The sequence below is a fragment of the Stylophora pistillata genome, chromosome 4, assembly GCF_964205215.1.
Source record: "Stylophora pistillata chromosome 4, jaStyPist1.2, whole genome shotgun sequence".
In the NCBI taxonomy this organism is placed as follows: domain Eukaryota; kingdom Metazoa; phylum Cnidaria; class Anthozoa; order Scleractinia; family Pocilloporidae; genus Stylophora; species Stylophora pistillata.
This window is the reverse complement of record NC_142522.1, coordinates 41,420,136-41,442,507: the sequence shown is the minus strand read 5'-3', so window position 1 is coordinate 41,442,507 and position 22,372 is coordinate 41,420,136. Positions and strand designations below refer to the sequence as shown.

Below are 22,372 nucleotides of genomic sequence, written 5' to 3'. Positions count from 1 at the left end.
ATTTAACTGAAGTGATAAAAGCAAAGTTAGTATAAGTCTTTCCGTAAACCTTACAAATATTTACACAACCCCCTTGCAATAAACTCAATAGTCATGATTAGAGTGGGGTGAATAGGGTTAATTAAGAAGAATGGAGCGCTTAAAACATTGCGTAACCAGTAGCGACTTAAGACAAGTTAAGTCGACTTAAGACAAGTTAAGTCGATTTAAGGCGACTTTAGGCGATTTAAGGTCCCAAAATAGGCCTATTATAGTTATCGTTAACGTTCTCGATATTGTTGTTGTATTCTACAAAAATGAGCAGGAAGATAATTGATAGAAGATGAATGCATTGCTTTCACCCGAGATAACAAAGGATTGTGCCATGCGAATAAAAATCGCTTTATCACAACGAACTTCATGCCTTATAACAATTAATATCCTATTCCATCGCTTAGATAAAATAAAATGGAAAAAAATTAACAGTTTTAAAGCGGAGAAACACTTATCTAGAAGCTAGTTTACAGGTTTTCAACGAAACAACCTAAACAGATAATTCAAATAGAAAATAACAGTGTTAAGAAACCCGAACTGGCCGAAGGCAAATCAGTTGGCTATATTACAAGCATGGTTGAGGATTTGAAACTCGGGGCTACCGTAAAACAAATCCGAGTAGTGGCCAGGGCGGGACTCGAACCCGGGAGCGGCAGATTACAGGTCCGACACGAAGACCACTCGACAATGCTGCCTTCCCTTGATGAGGAACAGCAGTATGCAGTCAGAACGTTGCGATCTTAGCTAAAACAACATTGTTATCTATATACTAAAAGTGACTTTCTATCATCTCTCCAGAGATCTCGATGGAAATCCGATCGGATCTAACTTAACTTCGGACACTTTCTCTGGTTTTAACAATATGGAGCAATTGTAAGTTAACGAATAGAGATTATTTCAGGAACGATTTTTATTCACGAGTTGCGATGCATCAGAAAAGAAAAACGAACGATGCATCGGCTGCAACAAGGGAATAACAAATCGGTCAAGCACAGTCCATTTTATTTCATACATCCTTAAGTTTTTTTCATACTGGCTGACACAAGTCATATACATTGAAAGCGAATGACTGTCTAAATACATCGTTCGTCTAATCAAAAGCAAAAACGATGGCACTTCGCAGTGAAAATCTCAACAGTAAAAATAAACTGATGAACGCATCTTACCACAATTAATTCCACAGCAATCTTTATAGAACTAATGCGGAAGGTAGCAGTAAAAAGACTCGACAGATTTCTGAAGGGGACGAGTCTCGAATGTGTTGAAATTTGTTCATGCACAAAAATGGATTATGTACTTTTTGATTGAATGGGAGGGCCGAACGAGAATATAGTTAAGAGCCAAATATTTTCCTGTTCAGCCCGTCTAAACCCTGTCAATAAGCATTTTATCATAAGACTAATAATTTTTGAAAATTTCAAAGTAAATAGGACGCGATAGACGGGCACACGCAGCCACAGAACATGAAAACCCTTATAAGTCCATGAGCTAGAGCCACTCGAATGTACCAATTCGAAGGACCAGTCGAGAGTGGTACCGATTTGAAGCTTGTCCGAAGGTCATTCCAAAAAGTCATGATATCAATCTAAAATCGGTAGCTATTTTGTATTTTTGAAGCTTTGAAATATCAGTTTTGCATGAAAACTATGTTGAATTTTAAGAGTGCTATAGAACTTATTTTTCGAAGTTAAAACTTTATTTATGGTATCAAAATTTAACAAGGAAGCGTTTTTCATAGCTTATTGTGTTAGATTTGGATATTTTTCAAGAAACGACAACATAAGAAATAATTTATTATGAGCCTATAATTGCAATGCATCAAGGGTAAAATTCAAGATGGCGACTGCAACTGAGGCAGGCAAGTGTTTGTTTCTCGCTATTTTATCTTTTTTAACAAAGAAATCGAAACTAGGAGGAACAAGTATTATTGCACATTGATAAATGACTATCAATATCTTAAGGCTGCTTTTAGGTTTGGCAATAAAGGGTTAACATATTTCCAAAACTTACAATCATTCAAGAGGTAAATGGAGGTTTGATCATTAAATAAACTTACTCTCACTAGTCAGAGCATTTTTAAACTATCCCTCCGGACTTTGAATAATGGAGCCTATGGCACCCAGTGTGGGCTAATGAAGGATACCGCGCTCGAATTTTCTTGTTTCTTAAGTCGTTTTCACATTTCAAAAAGGAGATAATGAAATAGTCAGCCATTCGAGCTCGCTAATAGCCAGAAAGTCGAGAACTGTAAGGCAGCCAGACCAATCATTTTATTTTATAACCCCCTGATGTAGTTGATAAATACTTTCGGCAGTGTTTCTTTACATCGGGGACTATATCTTCGCACTATATATTTCTACTTTTGAACCAAAGGAGCCAAACGAAAAGTTATAGATGATAGAGAACAGGATAAACGACAACGGAGAGAGGAAGAATGGACGATTCACTGTTGCAACTACACGGGAGAATTGGAAACCTTAAAGGACCTCGAATCCTGGAAAACACTTTTAAATGCTATAACTATTCGTAACTACGAGCCGATTCTCGAGATCGCCAAAAATCTTGGAGGGAGAACTACCTAAAGTTACTTACCATAGGCAATGTCGTGGCATATTTACGCTGAAGAGAAACCTCGACAAGTTATCTCAATTGGATGCGAAAGAGAGAGCAAATTGTGACTCTACCGACAGTCGAAGATCTTCCATCCGACAACCGAAAACTGCTGACGTCATTACACGTTCACTTTGCCTTTTATTTAATCAATCACGCAGCTCTGGCACCATACCAATGGAATGGAAACTGGCCAACACAGTACCTGTTTTCAAAAAAGGCGATCGTCAACAAGTATAGAATTATCGACCAATATCTCTACTACCCATAGTTTCTGAAGTATTGGAAGGATGCATTCTGAATAACATCCAAACTAATCTATACAACCACGTGGGTAAACATCAACACGGCCTCTTAAAAGGAAAATCTTGTACCACCAACCTCATCGAAACATTGGATCGTATCGGCCGCCTACTTGATAGGGGAAGTCAGGTTGACGTCATCTATTTGGACATGTCAAAGGCCTTTGACAAAAAGAACCACGCCCAACTCTTGTCTAAAATTAATATCTCTGGTTTGGGGGAGAAACTAAACGAATGGTTCCTGTAGAAACTCACAACAGGTCGTCTCCAACGCCTTACTGTTCTTGGCACCACATCTGATGCATTACCTGTTACATCAGGAGTCCCCCAGGGGTCCATCTTGGGACCCGCTCTGTTTTTGCTCTACGTAAACGACCTTCCGAACATGGTCTCCGAGAGCGAAACTGCAATGTTCGCAGATGACACCAAATTCTACAAAGAAATAAGATCTACTGATGATAAAATTGCTCTCCAGATGAGCTTAAATAATATCGGATCTTGGTGCATAGAATCGGGCTTAGAATTTAATGAGAAGAAAAGCCAACACCAGTCCATCACACGTAAAATCAAGCCACTGAACACTCCCTACGATATGAATGGAGCTATGTTGGAGAAAGCAAGTCACGAACGCGATCTTAGTGTCTGGGTCTCCACTCACCTAACGTGGAACCGCCAAGTCTTAGAGCAATGCTCACGCGCAGACAGGCTCTTTGGGTTTGCTAAACGAAACATGCGTTACATATAAAGTATCAGTGTAAAAAGATTATTCTATCTAACATTCGTTAGACCTCATCTAAGCTATGCTACACAAGTTTGGGCACCACAATCTATTCATCTTATCTCAAATCTAGAGAATATACAGAGAAGGGCTACAAAATACATCTTGAAATTACTATTCTCGTGCATTCAAAGTTCTGAAGAACGACTATAAACTCTATCGTTACTACCTATTAGCTACTGGCATGAATACTTAGATATGTTACTGTTTTTTAAGATTTCCCTTGGTTTGGTGGATATAGACCCCGCAATTGCTCCTATTCCTTGTTCTACAAGAAACACACGATCGTCGGCCAGTAAAACTGTTACTAAATACTTTGTACATAAATGCAGGACCTCAACCTTTCATCGGTCATTTCTTATACGAACAATAAGAATCTGGAACCCATTTTCTGACGAGCTTAACTTAAGTATGAAAAATGTGAGTGACTTTCAACGTGTTTTGATGAGTTATTATTCGACCGCACTTCGAGAGATCTATGACATTGACATTCCCAGGAATTATAAAACTATTTGTACAAAATGCAATTCTTGTCGCAGCCTGAAAACAACTCTAACTCTATGTTGCTCTTAATTATTAATTACTGATGTGATCGTTTTACCATTTTAATACTTTTGGGACCACAGTAATTAGCTATCGCTGTTGTGGATGACTGCCCGTTATTGTTGTTATTTCTATTTTATTTTATCCAGTCATGTTAGAGGTTGTATGTATTGTTGGCAAAGCTAATAAAATAAAATAAATTAACCCAGGGCAAAATCCTAGTAGAATTTATCAGTGGGTTTGTATCTTTTGCGAAAAAGATAAATACACCAGGAATTCTCGCACGAGGGAGAAACTGATTCAGTGTGTGGATATGCGCGTCGATGAAAAAATCAGGAAGGCTGCTGTAGGAAAAATGATCACAGAATCTTGGCTGTTGTCTCTAGAAAGCTTGTGGCTGCTGAAGCATGTTACCATAAGTCATGCTATCGCAATTACACCCAGAATATCCCTTTAGGTGGCGATAAGAAGGAAGACAAGGAGTATATCTAATATCCCCGTACCGAGTTGCAGGGGTAGGAGAAATTGGTCAACTACATTAGAACCCATTTGCTACAAAATCCTAGGATTGTGAGATTGAGCGACTTATATGCCCTGTTTACCACTTTTGTTAACTCTCAAGGAGAATTGGAAATACCAGAATCCACAAGAACCCATTTCAAAAGAAGTCTCGAGAAAGAATTTAGAGATGCTATTGATTTTGAAGATCTATATGGGAACAATCGAATTTTTGCTATTCCAAGAGATCTTTCAAGACTGGATTTGGCCAAGCAAGTGACAGAGAAGAGTAATATTATTTCGTCCAGCTCTAGCGATATATCATTAACCGCCTTTAGCCCAAGAGAAGCGATCCAAGCCCAAGATACCAAAGCTGCATGGCCTCTAAAACCATCTGACTTGACCGAAAATGCCGTGAACATTCCAGAGGTAGTGAAAAAGTTCTTATATACTCTTGACGGGTAGCACTAACTTTTCAGGTATGGAATCTTGTTCGCCAAGAACTCATCGCCTTATGCTATCGTTAGGACAAGACCTGATATTTGCTATAAGTGGTGGAAGTAAGCTGGTTTAATTTTTGGAAGTAACAGAATGTTTTTATCCTCTGGTAAGGCTGATGCTTGAATCGTACGAAACTAGTATGAATGGTGTTCTGCGATGGGTACATAAAGGGCGGACTGCCTTAATGACTTAAGGGAGATCATTACAGCCTATAGCTAATCAGATTACATCTGATGTAATTGAGGACTGATGTAAACGCTCTTAATAACTGATAATATTCTATTTCGTAAAAACGAAATACAAAATATTCGGCGAATATCGCAATGGGGTTAAACAAGAAAAGTATTCTGTTTCCTTGGAAACCATTTCCGTGATAAGAAAATCAGTTAAATAATTTTTTAAATGAACAATCAATCGCGTACCATAAAATGTCCAAGTATAGTTTGACTTCTGCTAAATGGTAAAAAGATACGAATTTTTCGATGTTTTTCCCTATTTCTAAATATAATAGCAGTTTTTGTCAAGCGATATTTCACGGATAACACTTTATCTTGTAATATGTTATGATTTGAATTCTTATTAAATTGAAACACAGAATTTGGGGCATTATGAGTACATCAAAGTTACAAAGCAAACTTTATGATTTCGCTAAGCGTAAAAACAAGCACTCAAAGGCGAAAAATACCGTTTATACGGTATTCGTTACCATGGCAACGAAGTAAACACACGTCACTTGCTGGAAAGAAAGGTATAATAGATGTACATAACATATCCAAGAACCACTTCGTGCGGATATCATGGGACAAAAATATCAATTTTTTAATGTCGAGCATTATGCAAAAATACCCAGATTTTTTATCCTACTGGATACCCATCCCCTTTAAATTTCAGCTCATTTCACCATAAAAGTTATCTATTCAGCGTTGATATCGTGGATTTTCATAAACTTCAATAAATTTAGATTTAAAAAATCCACGATAGCACTGGACCCTCAAATTGGTACAAGAAACCCTATTTTAGGGGTTTGGTCCATGGACTATATACCTTAAAAGACACGACTCTTCTAATTCAAACTTTTTTCTTTAAGTTTTTTGGAGCAGAGCGTTGTAAGGACGGCAGGGCCTGAATACTTTTTCAAGACCGGCTCACTTCAACCCGTTCGGCCCTGCACTAGTCAGTTTTTACTTAATTTGGTTTTCCGTTGCGTTTTGCAAGCGGGGCTGGACGATGACAATTAATTGTTATCTGCTCTTGTTCGTGCGACATGAATTTACGTTTGCATACTTCTGTGGTGTCCCACAGATAAAATTCTTCTTGCTCATGCAAATTTTCTATTCTGTAAGATTTTTGGCCTCTTGTGGTCTTACAAACATTGAGGGAGGAACTTTCGAAGCCATGAAAAAGCTCAAAAAACTGTAAGTTTGACTCTTTACAGCAAAAACTGTACGCCTTACAGTTGTTTCTTTTATAGCTCAGCTTATGTTAAAAAACAATCAACATTTCTTAATCAAATCTACATTTCAGTGCAGGAAAGACTACTTTTGGCAATGCCAAAACTTGTTGTTATCTTGCAGTTTCCTGAATGTTAACTTCCTATCGCACCTATCAATAGCCACCCTTGAAGGACCATCTGATGGGCTTCAAACTCTGTAAGTCACTTAAGATCCTTTGATTTTATTGAGAATAATTAAAAATCCTTCAAACTTGCCAATTACTTGTGATTTTATTTGCCTTCTGTAACGTCATTTTATGGTCAAATGAATTGGTCTATTCATCATCATTTTTCTCCAAAACTCCTGCTTCTTCAGCTTGTTTAATTGTAGATAGGTTTCGTTACAGCCCTTGATCTACGTTGCTTTTCATCTTCGTATACTTTCATAGCGCGGCCGGAACGTGATTTTGGTATCTGCTACTGCATACATAATATGGGACTCGCTTACCACGAATGCGCGCTCCAGTATTCCTCGCCTCCATGAACACCATTAAGTCAAAATCTATATCTATTTTAATGCATTTATCAATATCCACAGTTGTAACTGTTTTGTACGGATTCGTAATCGAGTATAGGACTAAAATTTTACGGTTGCTCCATCAAATTATCTTGCGTTGTAGTCGGACTAACAAAATCCTCAGTATAGTCCATCAACGCAACGTTTCACAAAATAAGCCTCTTCTAAGAACCTGCAGTCTTCGTATATATTTTTGATGAGCTAGTTTCTTACGCGCTTTGTAAAATTCCCTTGATAGATATCGTTTACACAAGTTTCACTTATTTAACACAGGCGCCTAGATGGAAATCAAATTAGAACAATAGAGGATGGAACATTCAAGCGCTTCACGAGCCTTCTTGAATTGTAAGTAAGAAATGACATGTTCATTGAAATAACAATGCTTACGTATGCATAGTGAATTAGAACAAGAGCCATGGCTAAATGTCTTGAACCATATGACTAGCTAATTCTTAGGTGCCGCATGGCTAAGACAAGTGGCGCCGCACTCAATTTGAATCACTCGCGTTGAGATAAGTCTCAACCCCAATTTTATTTTAAATCTTCTATTGGTTGCTTTGTTGTAGATGTGTTTGCCTATTTCATCATCCATTGCTTTGAAGTTACTTAAAAGGAAATTTGACTGCTAAACCAGATATTTCACGATATCATTGTTTCGAATGTCCAATGAAGACACTTGTATTTTATCTTCTTCTTGTATTGTAGAAAATTGATTGATATTATATTCCAGCTTTCACTAGTATGTTATTTTGATTTACGTTTTAGCCACTTAGATGACAATCAGCTGAGATCTGTGCCCGATCTACCTCGACTTAAAGCGCTGGGATTTGTGTAAGTTGGGATTGTTCTCGGGTTTAGTGCTGCACTAAACACCGGAGTGTCATATGGATTTGACTCTTTCATTCAACTCCAAACCTGCAGCCTTTTTCTGTTCCAAGGAAAGTCTCCCCACCTCACGAGAAAAGGGAAGAGGGTGAATTTGAGGGTGAGATAGAGTTGACCAACCAGAATTAAAATTCCAATATTCCTTCAAAGTTTACAAAAGGCACTGTGTGCTAAATCAATTTGACGTGACTCGTTACGTTATTAGCTAGAGAAAAAAAGCACAAATCTAAATTATACGATGAGAGGAATCCAAAGCATGTCACACGCATGGAGTTCCTCAATATGGGAGCCTCGTAATCGCAAGGTTGGACAGCTAAATTAAAACCGTTGGTTTAACTGAATGCATATTAAGGTAAGGAGTGTACAGATATTACTTAAGCAAACATTCAATCTCGCTGTGAAAAATACTTTTATTGTGTTTCAGGTTGCTCTCCAAGAATCAAATCGAAAAGCTTCATAAGGACGACCTCCAATGCTCACCAATGCTGCTTGGTCTGTAAGCTCAACAAAGCTCCTTTTCTTAAAATATAGACGAAAAGAATCACTCTCAATTGAGTGTTTGGGGTTTTTAATCCAAGAATTGCTGAGGTTTTGGCCCTCAAAACTCGAATCATATTTGCACTTGAGGATAAAATAAACCCTCAAGGGCCGATCTTATAATTTGAACGAAAGTTTCCAAGAAAAGCTTTCGTAAAAATATATTGAAATGCATGCGAGTTATATATAAAAAACGCATCTTCGAACGGAATTCTTTGGCCTGCCAAAATGTGAATCACCAGTTATAACATGTCAGCATATATGACTCTCGATGGGTTTCTTGTAGTTAAACATCCTAGTCCTTGAATTTCATTCGCGTGAACTTGCCCTGATCTTGGTTTCAACATGGAAATCTTTGCTAACTCTCTGCTTTTAACAATAGGATGTGAATGGAGAAAAATAAAAGGCAGAAAATTCCATTGGGGAAAAAGAAAAAAAGAAAACATAAATATATACATACATAGATACTAACTTTATTCAAGATGTAAAAAAGCTTATTACAGGAACAAATCTTGAAAAGGGAGTTAAGAGGCTAGCACAATTAATTACTAATAATTAATTAATAATTAAGAATAAGTTAAAGAACTATTGAAAAACATCTTGAAAAGGGAGATAAGACTTTAGTCCTATATTGAAACTACCAAACAGAAATAGAAAATGCTAAATAAAAACATAAAATACAATTCCATCCTTCAAAAATCTAGGCGTTAATCAAAAGATGGTTCTAGTTTAAAATTTATTAAGTTGATGATGATAAAGCTTGTTTTTAAAATTATGAAGGCTTTCAGCCTGTATTATATCTCTTGGAAGAACGTTCCAAGAAGAAATTTGACGCGGAATGGCGAAAGAATCTCACTGAAACGAATCAAGACTCGTGGTTTAGGCCATCTTCCAATACACCTATTGTGAGAGCATTTTCCAAGATAATCTCATGAGTGCATCAAACCTCCCTAATGTTTTACTCATATGACTAAGGAATTATAGTTCTAATCTATTTTGAAACTGATGTAAGTAAATTTCTGAGAGATTTACAATGAAATCTTCTGCAATTATCTATTCGATACATCAGTCGACCCTCAGCGATAGGCGGTCGACCCTTGGTCAATAGTCGCTCGATAGTCAGTCGATAGTCGGTCGATAGTTTTTCGATAGTCGTTCAATAGTGGGTCGATAGGCGGTCGATAGTCGGTCGAAAGTCGGTCGATAGTCGGTCGATAGTCGGTCGATAGTCGGTTGATAGTCGGTCGATGGTCGGTCGATGGTCGGTCGATAGTCGGTCGATAGTCGGTCGATAGATCAGTTGAGATTATCGCCTATCGCCTATTGACTATTGATCAAGTCTCGATAGAGTATCGGCCGACAATCGACCGAATGTCGACCGAATATCGACAGAGTGTCGACCGACTATCCACCAAATGTCAACCGACTGTCCACCGACTGTCCACCGACTGTCCACCGAGTGTCGACTGAGTATCAACCAATATACCGGTAGAGAATCCACTGACTCTCGATCGATGTATTGCCTGAAATATCGGTCGAGAGTCCTTACAGTACATGTGATAAGTGTTTGTCTTTGCTCTTACTTACCTATTACTTACCTGAATTTTTTTTTCCATGCTTGAAATAGGTACTCTTAATACCTAAATCACAGACAACTTAAAGCCGATGTTGTATTCAAGTGGAAATGCTTTGATAAAGTCGTCGGCATCGTTACAACTTATATTCTTAATATTACCATAGATATCATTATCCCTTTTAGTACTAATATTATCATTGTCATCATTATTCACTTTCGAAAGAGAAAAAAGCTTTGAAATGTTCGCTTCAGGTCTTTTTCCTTCAACAAACTACAACACATAGCAGATGGGGTTTTCACTGGATGCAAGAACTTATTAGTCTTGTAAGTTTAAACAGTTATTTATTCTTACTGTAATACAATGACTCTAGGATAATGAAATACCGTACGCCTATCCAAGATCTCTAGTCTAATCTGATTAAGAGGTAACCTTTAATTATAAGGAATTGCTTTGGTAAGATGGATTAAGCAGGGTTGTTTAAAAATAATGCAGCATTCTGCAGGTGGTCGATGAGTTAGTAGTTACTGAATAAAACTACAGTCAAACCTCCCGTAAACGACCTCCCGAAATGTTACGTCTAAGTAGTCGCTTTAGGGAATTTGTCGTTTACTAGAGGTCAGACCACAGGGGTCTATATTTCACCAGTGATTGTTTCATGAAGCGAACATAGGAGAATGTATTCTTATAGAACAACGTATACAGTGGGAAGGTAGAATAAGTCTATGGCTAAAGCTTGGAAGAATTCGAAGACACACATCAAATGAGATCTAATCGTCGTTGTTCTATGAGAATCGCAACTCAACGATATTTCTGACGCTTAGTAGTGGGAATAGGCACGTGCTCAGATGAATTTGTAAGGAATTAATGTTTCTTCCCTTTTTCTTTTTCTTCTTGCTTTTCTGAAAGGCTTTTAAATTTTAACAACATCACAGACATCACCTCTAGCACATTTACTGGACTGTCAAATCTACAAGTCCTGTAAGTTTTAAAATTTTCATAAAAATAATACTTACGCACGGAGTTGTTTATGGTCTTAAATCTTATATTTTATCTTTCATTACCGTCCATGGGTGATATTTTTATTGCATATATATATATACATATATTTTGTATGCGAGGGAATCCCTGACCCTGTACACCCCAAGTAATCATACTTAAAAATAGAATAAATGATTGAAAATAAAATTTGCCCTGAGCGGGATTTGAACCCACGTCCCTCCTGTTACTAGTCAGCTGTGATGACCACTACACTATCAGGACAACCATGCTGGCAACTCTTCAATGAAAGATGTGATTTACGTGATCGGGGACGTGGTCTCCCGGGAAATTTAACTTTTCAAGGTGACCGGGTAGGGGAAGCCTATAATCCCATATGAAACCCAACTAAGCCCAACTTAAATATATATATATATATATAATACAATGACTTAAAAATTTTGAAGTCATTATATTACAACTGATGAAGGTCTCGGACCGAAACGTTTTTTATTAAACTTTTTAGACTTTTTATTGAGTATATGTCTTCCTTCGCTCGAAGTTGTCCATCTTCGTGTGCCACACTACTCCTATATATATATATATATATATATATATATATATATATAAATATATATATATATATATATATATCATTTACATTTAGATTTTATAGATTTAATTCAGTAAGTTCTTAAACAGTCTCAGGCATGCTGAGAAGGTGATTTCTTGTGCTCTCTTAAAATGTGTCTAATAAAGGAAGTTTTGGAAGGGTTCGTGAGAGCTCGAACATTGCACTAGGTTCATGGTACAAATATCTTGTACATGTATCGCACAAAGGTATATGTTAATCATAGGAAAAAAGTTCTGAGCTATATAGCAAATATATACAGCTTATTTCACAACTAGTGAGATCTGAACCTCTTCAGCTAGTGGCACAAATAATCTTGGAAAGTAAAAGGAGAATTCACTTCGTAAACTTGATACTGCCATACTACAAGCTGGTTAAAACTTATGAGCCTAAGAGCAGCCATGTATTTCTTCTTTTATCCATAACAGAGGATTGATGGGCAACAACCTGAGAGTAATCCCTGATAATGCGTTTGCTAATGCTACTACTTTAAGAATCTTGTGAGTAGCCTAGAATTAGGAAGGGTATTTTATTATTTGTGGTCCATGGCCGTGGGAAATGAGCTCCTCTTTTATGTACTGAGGCTATACCCGATGAACTCTGCCATTAGAGAAAAGTTCCGTTCCTTTGATTTAAAAGGATACGATAATTTGATATGCTTTTTCTTCTCAAACTTTTATGTTTATATCCTTGTTATGTAACAGTTTTTAACGGTTACTTTCTACTTAAATCTCATTCCAAGAGTAATTCGAATTTTACTTTCGTCAAAAGGATCCTTATAATCGTTAGATATATTCTTTTACCCCATCTTATGAGGGAATTTTTAAAATTGTGCGAAGGAAGCAATTTTTTAAAGGGGCAATAAATCACAGGAAAGTACTTAGTGTACAAAATCCACGTTAATTGACGTAAATATTTATCTTCCCATTCATGTTTAAAAGTGACATAATAACGATGGACAAGGACTGTCAGCTTAGTAAATGTTGCCTTCTTTAACTGATGAAAAACATTTTCCAATTGATAAGAATCTTCCAGTTTGATAGATTATTTAAAAACTGCTGAGATATATGCAGAAAAAGTGAACACGAAACTAAATAGAGTGTTAGTGATTCAACTTGTTGTATGCTTTACCATTCCCAGGTTTCTTCACAGCAACAAGATCAAGCAAATAAATGGTAACCCCTTTTATGGATTATCTCACCTTCAAACATTGTAAGTTGTTAAATCGACGTTCTACTATTTTAAAAATATTTGTTCCATTGCACTGGTATTACCTATCCCAAATCAAACCCCCTTAGCTGAATCTAATAAAACTTGCAACGCAGACAGGATAGGATTCCGTCGACCGACAAATCAGTTATTTAATTATTGATATAGAAATCTAGCCCTCAGTTGGTTAGCTATTATAATACATTATAATCGCGAAATTAAAAACAAACTCTTCATTATCTTGCTCTTTTTCTCTTATATAGGAACTTCTTGGTGTAATTGATATATGTCAAACTCTTCTTTCTGTTTCAGGACGATTTTTGACAACCCATTGACAATGCTGCCACTTGAAATGTTTGCCGATATGACATCGGACATGAAAATGTGAGGAATAAAAATTTATACTCTTACGATAGATTTGTTACAATGATTTGTGTGTGTGTGTGTGTGTGTGTGTGTGTCTCTCTCTCTCTCTCTCTCTCTCTCTCTCTCTCTCTCTCTCTCTCTCTCTCTCTCTCTCTCTCTCTCTCTCTCTCTCTCTCTCTCTCTCTCTCTTCTCTCTCTCTCTCTCTCTGTGGCACTGAGTTTTCAGTTGTTTATTCTATGAATTTCTCTTTTAACTTTTCAAGAATTAAAAAAAATTATGGCTTTCCCAGTATGTTTCTTTGGGAAGGCTTTCAGTTTCCCACGTCTTATTTCATTTCAGATGAATATTATAGACAGGTATTGAGGCTTGTGTTAGGGCTTTGTAAAGCGTAAGTCCCGCAACGTGGTGAAAAAAACATTGAACTAGTGTTATGGTGGTCATAGACTCGACTTTAACCACAACCACTCTTTCCTCTGAAAATACCTAGGTCAGTGACTGAATAAAACTTATCTTTCTCAAAATTTTATCTAACCTAACTTTGAAAACAATGTACATTTCGTTTCCAGCGCAGTTTCTTGCAAAATTCTCGAGGGATTTATTCCAGGAAACTACACTGCTCGTATGTAAGTAACTGATATGCTTTAGTTATACTAAAAATGGTCTGGTCTGATTAAAGAAATGAAATGGTGACGGTCTTCTATACCATTTCCCTAGTTATGTTTGTAGCTAATGTAACGCACGCTCTGATTATCTCGAGTCCTGAAAGGTAGGGCAATCGAAGACATTGCGCTTATTTAGTCTCTACGAGGGATTTTATGGACAACACAACAGTTAAAAGACAAAACAAATATCAAATATTCTTTAAGGGGGATCTCAATGGGCAGGGGGATGTCAAGTTGATGCTGATTAACCGATTCAGCCCTTTGGACGGTTGACGATTAAATTATAGCTCCTTTGACGGTTGACGGTAAATTTTTTTGGAATGTGGTTCGCAAAAGGAACTAAACACGCGAATTTGGAAATAATTTTTCATAACGACGTATTTGTAAAAAACTTTTGATTCATAACTCTTTTTATTAATGAATGACTAACGTTTTAGGACACCGGATAAATTTCCACACCGGCAGTCGGTTACGTCTCTGGCCAGTTTTACTCGCGACTAGAAGTTAGAACACTTAAATAAATATATTATTGTGGTATATCAGAAGAGAACTTGACCTCAATTAAGACAATCGTTATTTATTAAGTAAGGATATCTGAGACATTTGACGGCTAACATTGACTTGTTTATTTGACGGCTGGCGGGAAAAATATTGCGTTCTTGACGGTTGACGGTTAATAGCAGGTCTCCGCTTCGCGCGCGTGGGGCAGAGCCCCATACCCATGGAATATGGCCAACCTCATTTGGTTTGGTTTTCACGTGACTGACCGAGCGTACGTATGTATGAACGCGCCTTCAGATTGCACGGGTAGGGTTGGGGAGACTATCAAAACGAAGGGAGAGGTGTCTCAGACGAGTCTTGGAAAATGCACATCTTTTACGTTATTACGAAATTGGGAGCCCCGCTTTCAGGCTTGGCTAAATCTATATATTATTTTGGCCATTCGACGGTTGACAGTTATTCCCATTGGGACCCTTTTTGACGTGCAGGCGGCTCGGGTTCTATTATTTTTTTTATTTGTATTTTGTATAAATAAGGAAATTTATGCTCCTGGAGTTTCTAAGTCTGTGTAAACTTCTTGAAAAAGGCTCATTATTTATGTGTTTCTCGTTGGTCTATTCGGTTCCCTTAAGGCTTGCGACCGACTTTCATTACATTAAAATTATTATGGATCCAAAAATGTTACATATATATATATAGATTATATATATATATATATATATATATATATAACTAACTGCAGACAGTACTGTTTCGGCCTTCTGGGCCTCATCAGTGCAGTGCTAATGCTAGGATGGGGGAGAACCAATATGGTCACCCCAAACGATCCAACCTTTGTGGTATCGTCTAAGCCATGCCAGAGTGCTCAAACTAGAGTACACTAGCGAGCATGCGCAATTGCAGAGCAATGACTCATCCTAGTTAGAGTGCTCAATTTGGACATGAAAGCAAAGCTTTGTATGCCAAAGAGCTATATCTAACTGCAGACAGTACTGTTTCGGCCTTCTGGGCCTCATCAGTGCAGTTTTTTTTTTATGTTTAAGGTGAACGGCCGGGCCCCGATGAAGGGAGGTGCAATCCCGCCGACCTACATGTCTAATCCCAACCCATTGGCTTACGTGCAATGCCTTAGGGAAGGGGACCACCAGAAACGAGGGCCACCAGACGCCAAACTCGCTGGGGAATCGAACCCCACCTCACTTAAAAATTAACACACTCACACCCAAAAATTAAACACACCCGCTCATTACTTAACTAATTATTTTCTTTTGTTTTTCTTTTTATGACCTTAATTAATTACTTTGGGAACTTTTTGTTGAAAAATTTTATAGCAGTCTTAAAGTCCTCATCTTTCAAACCAATAAAGCGGGGATCTGAAGTCCAACGGCAAAAACGTTTTCGCTGATCAGGCGGTTTACGATAATCAACCGCAATCTCCCACAGGATTGCACGGTGGTCTGCAGAACAGGCTGCCAATTCCGGAACTTCAAGGAAAACATCAGGGCCATTGCGGATATCACTCATGGGTGAAACCACAGGACTTTTAGATGGGGCCTGTTGAGTCCTCTTAACTGAAACGGGAACAGAGGAAGCGGGGCGTTTCCGGGAAACAGTGGTCCAGGGACCACCTTCACCAGCCATGTCAGAGTCAGCAGGGTTAGCAAAACCCTCGGTTGCTGATATAATATTCTCATTTCCAGTCGTTTCACAAGAGGCGAACCGGTCTTCGCTTGCATCAGAGTCTGGAGGTGAACCAACTTCATCTTCAGAGTCTTCAATAGCAGTGTCGGGGGTCTCTTCTTCGGCGGGAGTGCTCTTCACCGGAGGAACAGCCACACCGTTCTCTGTAACAGGGGCGTCAGCCTCAGCTGGAGCAGCCACGGTCACCTTACAATTCCGAGCCAAGTGCCCATCTTGATGACACCGGAAGCATTTTCCTTTGAGAGGACAATCAGCTGACTTGTGCAGTGCTAATGCTAGGATAGAGGAGAACCAATATGGTCACCCCAAACGATCCAACCTTTGTGGTATCGTCTAAGCCATGCCAGAGTGCTCAAACTAGAGTACACTAGCGAGCATGCGCACATTTATATATATATATATATAAATTCTTTATACAAGGGAAACCCTGGCCATGTACACCCTAAGTAATCAAAGTAATCATACTTAAATAGAATAGATGTTTCAAAAGAAAATTTTCCCTGAGCGGGATCTGAACCCACATCCCCCTGTTATTAGTCAGGTGTGATGACCACTACACTATCAGGACAACCATGCTGGCAACACGGCAATCAAAGATGTGATTTGCGTGATCGGAGACGTGGTCTCCCGGTAAACTTAATTCTCAAGGTGACAGGGTAGGGGAAGCCAATAACCCCATACGAAACCCTACTATATATATATATATATATATATATTTTTTTTTTTTTAGCATTTGTGCTCCTTCTGAATCGTTCTTTATAATTCTGACCGACGAAGCCGCAGCGAATGGCCAAGTTTTAAAGTCTCTTGAACATTCGAGCTTCACATGTGAGGATTGTCATCCTAATAAAGGGTGGTTCAAATGTAACAACTGCTCCTTTTGCGCGGCTGGTACCTATAGCAATGGCATGTGCAAAACATGTCCCGCAGGTAATGCTTTTTTATCTTAGTTATTCATTTATTTATTATTATTTTTCTTTAATTTCCTCTGTAGATATAAAAATTAGTGGAATTAATGGAAAATGGTGAAACAGCGTAACGCAATAACTATTTTTTTATAATACGACGTAGACGTTCTAGGGGGCAATCAACGATTCTATGCACAAACCGGTCTAACAAGTTTCTCTATAACCTGCCTAGTGAGAGCAAGTACTATTGGTGGTTTGCATTCAATTAGCTCAATGAATAGATCGCTGGACTGTTGTGCGGGAGGTCGAGGGTTCGAGCCCCGGCCGGACCAACGCTCAAGGTCTTAAAACAAGTGAGAAGAATATGCTGCCCATCTATATCAAGATATGGTTAGATACTCTTGTCTTCTCGGATAGGGACGAATAAATTGAGGTCCCGTCTCCTGCAGGATTAGGGGTAGGAGACGTTAATTTCACACGCACGAGGTTACTATGTAATGGATGTCCTCCCCTGGGGTCGTTACTGGGTGGGAATTGGCCCTGAAAAGCCTCCGTGGGGAGTGGCCAATTAACATAACATATGTATGTTTGCAACCAATCTCTAGAGACACAGGTAACAACGGTGAAAGGAACCAATGCTGGTGGACGAACAAAAGAAGCTAATGAGATATCTATTGTTTACGTCCACCAACATGGTGGCGATGACGTAACGTGCAAACCACTTATTACTGGAAATTTTCAATCCCCGATTCGTGAATTTGAAATGGAATTAATTTGATTTAAGTTAAATTTTTTCATTCCTAAACAGGAGATAAAGTACGCGACATTTCCTGCTTCAAAAGTTGCTTTGCGTAATTTGGGAAGTTCCACGAGGCGGTAGATATTGCGTTTGACCCCTAATGGTTTTATATGTAACCAGTAGACCTTCAGTACTACATTTCATCAATTAACTACCAGTCCAAATCTAGTTTAGGAAGGTATTCAAATCCAAAAGGACATTCTCATTATAAAGTTTCTTTATTTAACTTCAGGTGGCTTTTATCAAGATGAAATGGGTCAAGTAAGTTGTAAGAATTGTAGCACGGGTACATATGTTCCAGAATCGCGTCATCCAGGAAAATCTCCCACTGATTGTCTCGCATGTCCATATGGTGAGGATCATACCAAGGTTTACAAATGGGCAATCAGTAATATTGCGAATGCTTCTGAAACACACGTCGTTACAAAACTTTAAGTAGATAGTGCATTTCTGTACTTCCAATTCAACAAAATCAAAGGCATTGGTTTCTTTAGAGCTCTTGATACACAAACTTCATTAGGATTCCGTTCAAGACATTAATACATTAATTCCTGCGCATAGTGCATAACAACAGGCAATGCGCACCAAAACGGAATTGCGTTTCCTGTGATGTAGAAAATCAACTTTAACAGGTGTCCCACTAAGTGCCGGCCACTAACTGATGACCCGGCAGTTTAGCCCACAATATAAGCCCTGAATCACAAATCCAGGTCACAAGAATAAAGGAAATAATCACCAAATAAAGAAATTATTATTAAGCAAATTCTCCTGGTCAACACCTTAGGAAACGTATAGAGAATAGTATGGAGAAAACGCATATTGATGTTAGGATGTACACTTCATTTATGAGAGTCACTTTTCGCGCTGTAAATTAACTTTTCTTCCTTTTCATTGTTTTAATTAATTTTTTTTTGGAGTATCTTTTAATTGCTTCGACAACGTGTAAATAGCTAGAGCTTTTCGAAAAAAAAAGGTGAAACCTAGTGCTAAATCCTTTGGCTGCTTGAATTAGTTATACTCAAAGTGTGGACCGTCTATGCGATGCAGCGGATCGTCTTCTTCTGGCTATACTACCGAGAACCCTAATACTCGGTAATTTGATTCATGGATGCATTTTTCTTCTTCCCAACAGGAACCCAAACTAATCAGACGGCTGGTTACCGTGCTTGTAGATGTCTTCATAATTTCTTCCGCTTGGATCGTTTCGGCCCTTGTATGCTATGCCCAGATCATGGAGTGAACTGTAGAAACGACACAGCGATATTGGCTACGGGCTACTTTTGGAAGTGGAACAACACGGATATAATGGCAAAATACTCGGATTTTGTGACCAACACTCGCATCGCTACAGCTGAATACGACAAGAACCTCACTATATTTGAAGGACTGTTGCCAAAGCCCCTCAAGTGCCCCTATCCAGACTCGTGCAAAGGCGGAATCAACTCATCTTGTAACGCAGGATATCAAGGTACTCTTTGTGCAACGTGCTCTAACAGCCACTATTTCCGATTTAACAGCTGCTTGCAATGTCCCAATATGTTAGTCACAATCATCTCGTGTATGATAATAGCTGTCGTCTTCGTCCTTCTCTTTGCCTCGGTTCAATGGGGAGACTCAAAACGTGCCCAACACGATCGTACCGTTGCGGATGTTATCATGTCTTGTGCCAAGATCGTGATTGGATTTTATCAGGTCGTTGCCGGTATTTATTCGTCATTGACACGGGTCCAGTGGCCTGTTGCACTTGTCTCCATGGAAAAAGTATTGAAGTTCTTTGAAGGAAACATATTGCAGTTTGCACCATTAAGCTGCATACATCCCAGACTTCGATTGGACCCATTCAGCCAATTTGTTGTAGCCATTGTCATTAACGTTACGTTTGTTTGTTTGATTCTGCTGTATCTATTCTTAAAGAAACTTCATATCAAAAGTATGGATGTCTTGATGAGCCAAAAGCTGCAGAAAATCTCAGCCATAAAGAAGTCCTGTTATCGGAACATCTTCCTATTTCTTCTGTTGTCTTACCCCATGACAAGTAAGAAAATCATAAACATCCTACCCCTGCCTGGAGTCTGTGTGAACTTGTGCTTTACCTATAACGGAAACGATTGCATATCTCTCCTAAAAGCTGATTATTCCATCCGGTGCTTAACCACTCGACATAACGTGTTTTGGCATATTGCAGCAGCATTTGCATTATACCCTGTCATTTTTCCTCTCTTGCTTCTGTTTCCCATTTACAAATACCGCAAGTGTGGCACTGAGAAAGAAATTGGATTTGGTTTTAAAGTGTTCTTTGAAAATTATAAAGAAAAATATTGGTACTGGGAGATAGTTGAGATGTACCGCAAACTGACCCTCATCTCAGTCGTCCTGTTATTTGGTTCTGAAAGCCATTCTCAAATTGGCTTTGCCGTAATTGCAGCAAGTGCATCAGGAATTGCTTACACCATTGTCCGACCAATAAAAGGCAAATTTGAAGATGGACTTCAAACCTTTGTGCTTTGGATAATATTCTTCAATGTTTGCCTCGGTGCAGTTTATTCCCAGCCCACCATCAAGCAGAGTCAAGGAGGAAACGATTCCATTTTTGTGAATGCCGTGTTCGTGGTTCTGAACAGCGCCGTGTTGTTCATAGTCCTAGGTAAGATTTTATTTCCTAACAGCTCTTAACTTTTTATTACTTTGCTCCGTAATTATGATTTTATTTTCAATGAGTAATCGGGTTTTAACGTAGCCATCATAGGCCTAATGTGTGCTCGAGTGTTTTTTCGGTTTTTTGTTGTTTGTTTTTGTTTTCGTTGTTTTTTTGTTTGTTTGTTTGTTTTTTAATTTACTTTAGATTAGACTTCTATATTTATACAGGATAGCTCCTTCAGTGTAGTAAACACTGGTATCAACGGGGGTCTTGTTAACCACCCATCCCACCCCAGGGGAGGACATCCATCACACAGTAATCTCGGGCGTGGGAAATTAACATCTCCTGCCCCTAACTCTGCAGGAGACGGGGCCTCCATTTATTCGTCCCTATCCGCGAAGACTAGAATATCTAACCATTTCTTGATGTAATAGAAAGGGAGCATATTCTTCTCAATTATTTTAAGACCCTGAGTGTTGGTCCAGCCGGGGCTCGAACCCTCGACCTCCCGCACAACAGTCCAGCACTCTATCCATTGAGCTAACCGAGAGGTTAGAATACTATTATTAGTATTCTCAATTTTTTTTTTTTATTTTTAACTTTTTTTTTTAATACGACATATATGTTCGCTAGCATAGCAGCTTTCAATTTCAGCCCAGTCATCTTGAACAGCTCTTTAATTTTTCCTTGTTTTACTTTCTAATTGATACTTGGTGCATTCGGGAAGCCAAAAAAGATAGAAACTATGAAATACTGACCAGGAAATTATCCATCATTATTGTAATAATTTTTACGGTATATTTCTGCTTTAACAGTGAAAGGCCTCGTCCATCTGAAGTATGCATGGAGGAGTATTTCCATCTGCCCAGTGCGATGTTTGTGCGTGGTGTGTCATAGATTCCTTGGAGGTCAAGAGAGCAGACGGAAAAACTTAATGCTCACCCAACCGCTGGCAGAGGAACGTTTCTTAGTTATCAATGACTAAACGCTTCAGTTGTTACTGCTATATCGTAACATTTTGTAATGATAAACGTATTCAATGATTACTTGCTTTTAGTTTTTAATCCTCCAGGGATAGCTTAGTTTTACCTATGAAAAACACTTGATAGAGTGTTATCGCGCGCTTCAGAATGAATCTTGAGACGTATTACCTTCCTTTCCTCCACTGAATAGGAAACTCGTTTGTCACCGTATATTCTAGGGAAGAACAGGTCTGAAAACTACTGACTGAGGAACTTTAGGCTATCGGGATGACGCTTTTGTTTAAAGAGATTCGAGGAACTATTTCTCTAGTACAAAAAAAAATGCTTATGTTATTCTTTTTACAAAGAGATATAACACTTTCCGTAACTAGCGAGGTATACAGCGACTATGTATAATTTTTTATCAGTTTAGATTCCATCGAAGATTTTTTTTTAAATAATTTTTGTTGTCTTGACAATTGAGCAAGACTATCTGAGTCAAAATTAAAAGTTAAATTTTATTTAAGTACTCATCGCGTTTTGGTTAATTAAAAATATCCTTTAACTAAGTTACGTGGGGTTTGAAAACGAATATTTTTACTCATAATCAAGGTTTTTTTGGTTTGCTCAGTACGATGTAGCATTTTTGCGCTTCAAATTTGTGAATTTCTCAGAGGGAAAAAATCTGCTTAGTAGCATGAAGAAATATCTTAAAATTTGCACTGCGCTTGAATCAACTCTGATTA

The 22,372-nt window shown here is 38.3% G+C and overlaps 1 protein-coding gene across 13 annotated transcripts in view; it reads left to right on the top strand.

The window, feature by feature from the left end:
- The window catches only part of LOC111334130 (uncharacterized), a 31,924-nt gene extending 9,769 nt beyond the window's left edge, over positions 1-22,155 (top strand). For 5 of the 13 annotated variants that reach the window (XM_088757265.1, XM_088757266.1, XM_088757272.1 and 2 more), the window contains 16 exons: positions 832-906; positions 6,609-6,680; positions 6,840-6,914; positions 7,548-7,619; positions 8,040-8,105; positions 8,584-8,655; positions 10,525-10,596; positions 11,180-11,251; positions 12,308-12,379; positions 13,020-13,091; positions 13,401-13,472; positions 14,022-14,078; positions 17,050-17,249; positions 18,259-18,378; positions 19,159-20,670; positions 21,480-22,155. In XM_088757265.1, coding sequence (XP_088613391.1) covers positions 832-906; positions 6,609-6,680; positions 6,840-6,914; positions 7,548-7,619; positions 8,040-8,105; positions 8,584-8,655; positions 10,525-10,596; positions 11,180-11,251; positions 12,308-12,379; positions 13,020-13,091; positions 13,401-13,472; positions 14,022-14,078; positions 17,050-17,249; positions 18,259-18,378; positions 19,159-20,670; positions 21,480-21,649 — 2,851 coding nt within the window. In that variant the 3' untranslated portion in view covers positions 21,650-22,155. Of the gene's footprint in view, positions 1-831; positions 907-6,608; positions 6,681-6,839; positions 6,915-7,547; positions 7,620-8,039; positions 8,106-8,583; positions 8,656-10,524; positions 10,597-11,179; positions 11,252-12,307; positions 12,380-13,019; positions 13,092-13,400; positions 13,473-14,021; positions 14,079-17,049; positions 17,250-18,258; positions 18,379-19,158; positions 20,671-21,479 lie in introns of those variants that run through there. The other 8 variants (XM_088757274.1, XM_088757275.1, XM_088757267.1 and 5 more) reach the window with 8 other exon arrangements.
- Positions 22,156-22,372: the final 217 nt, after the last annotated feature.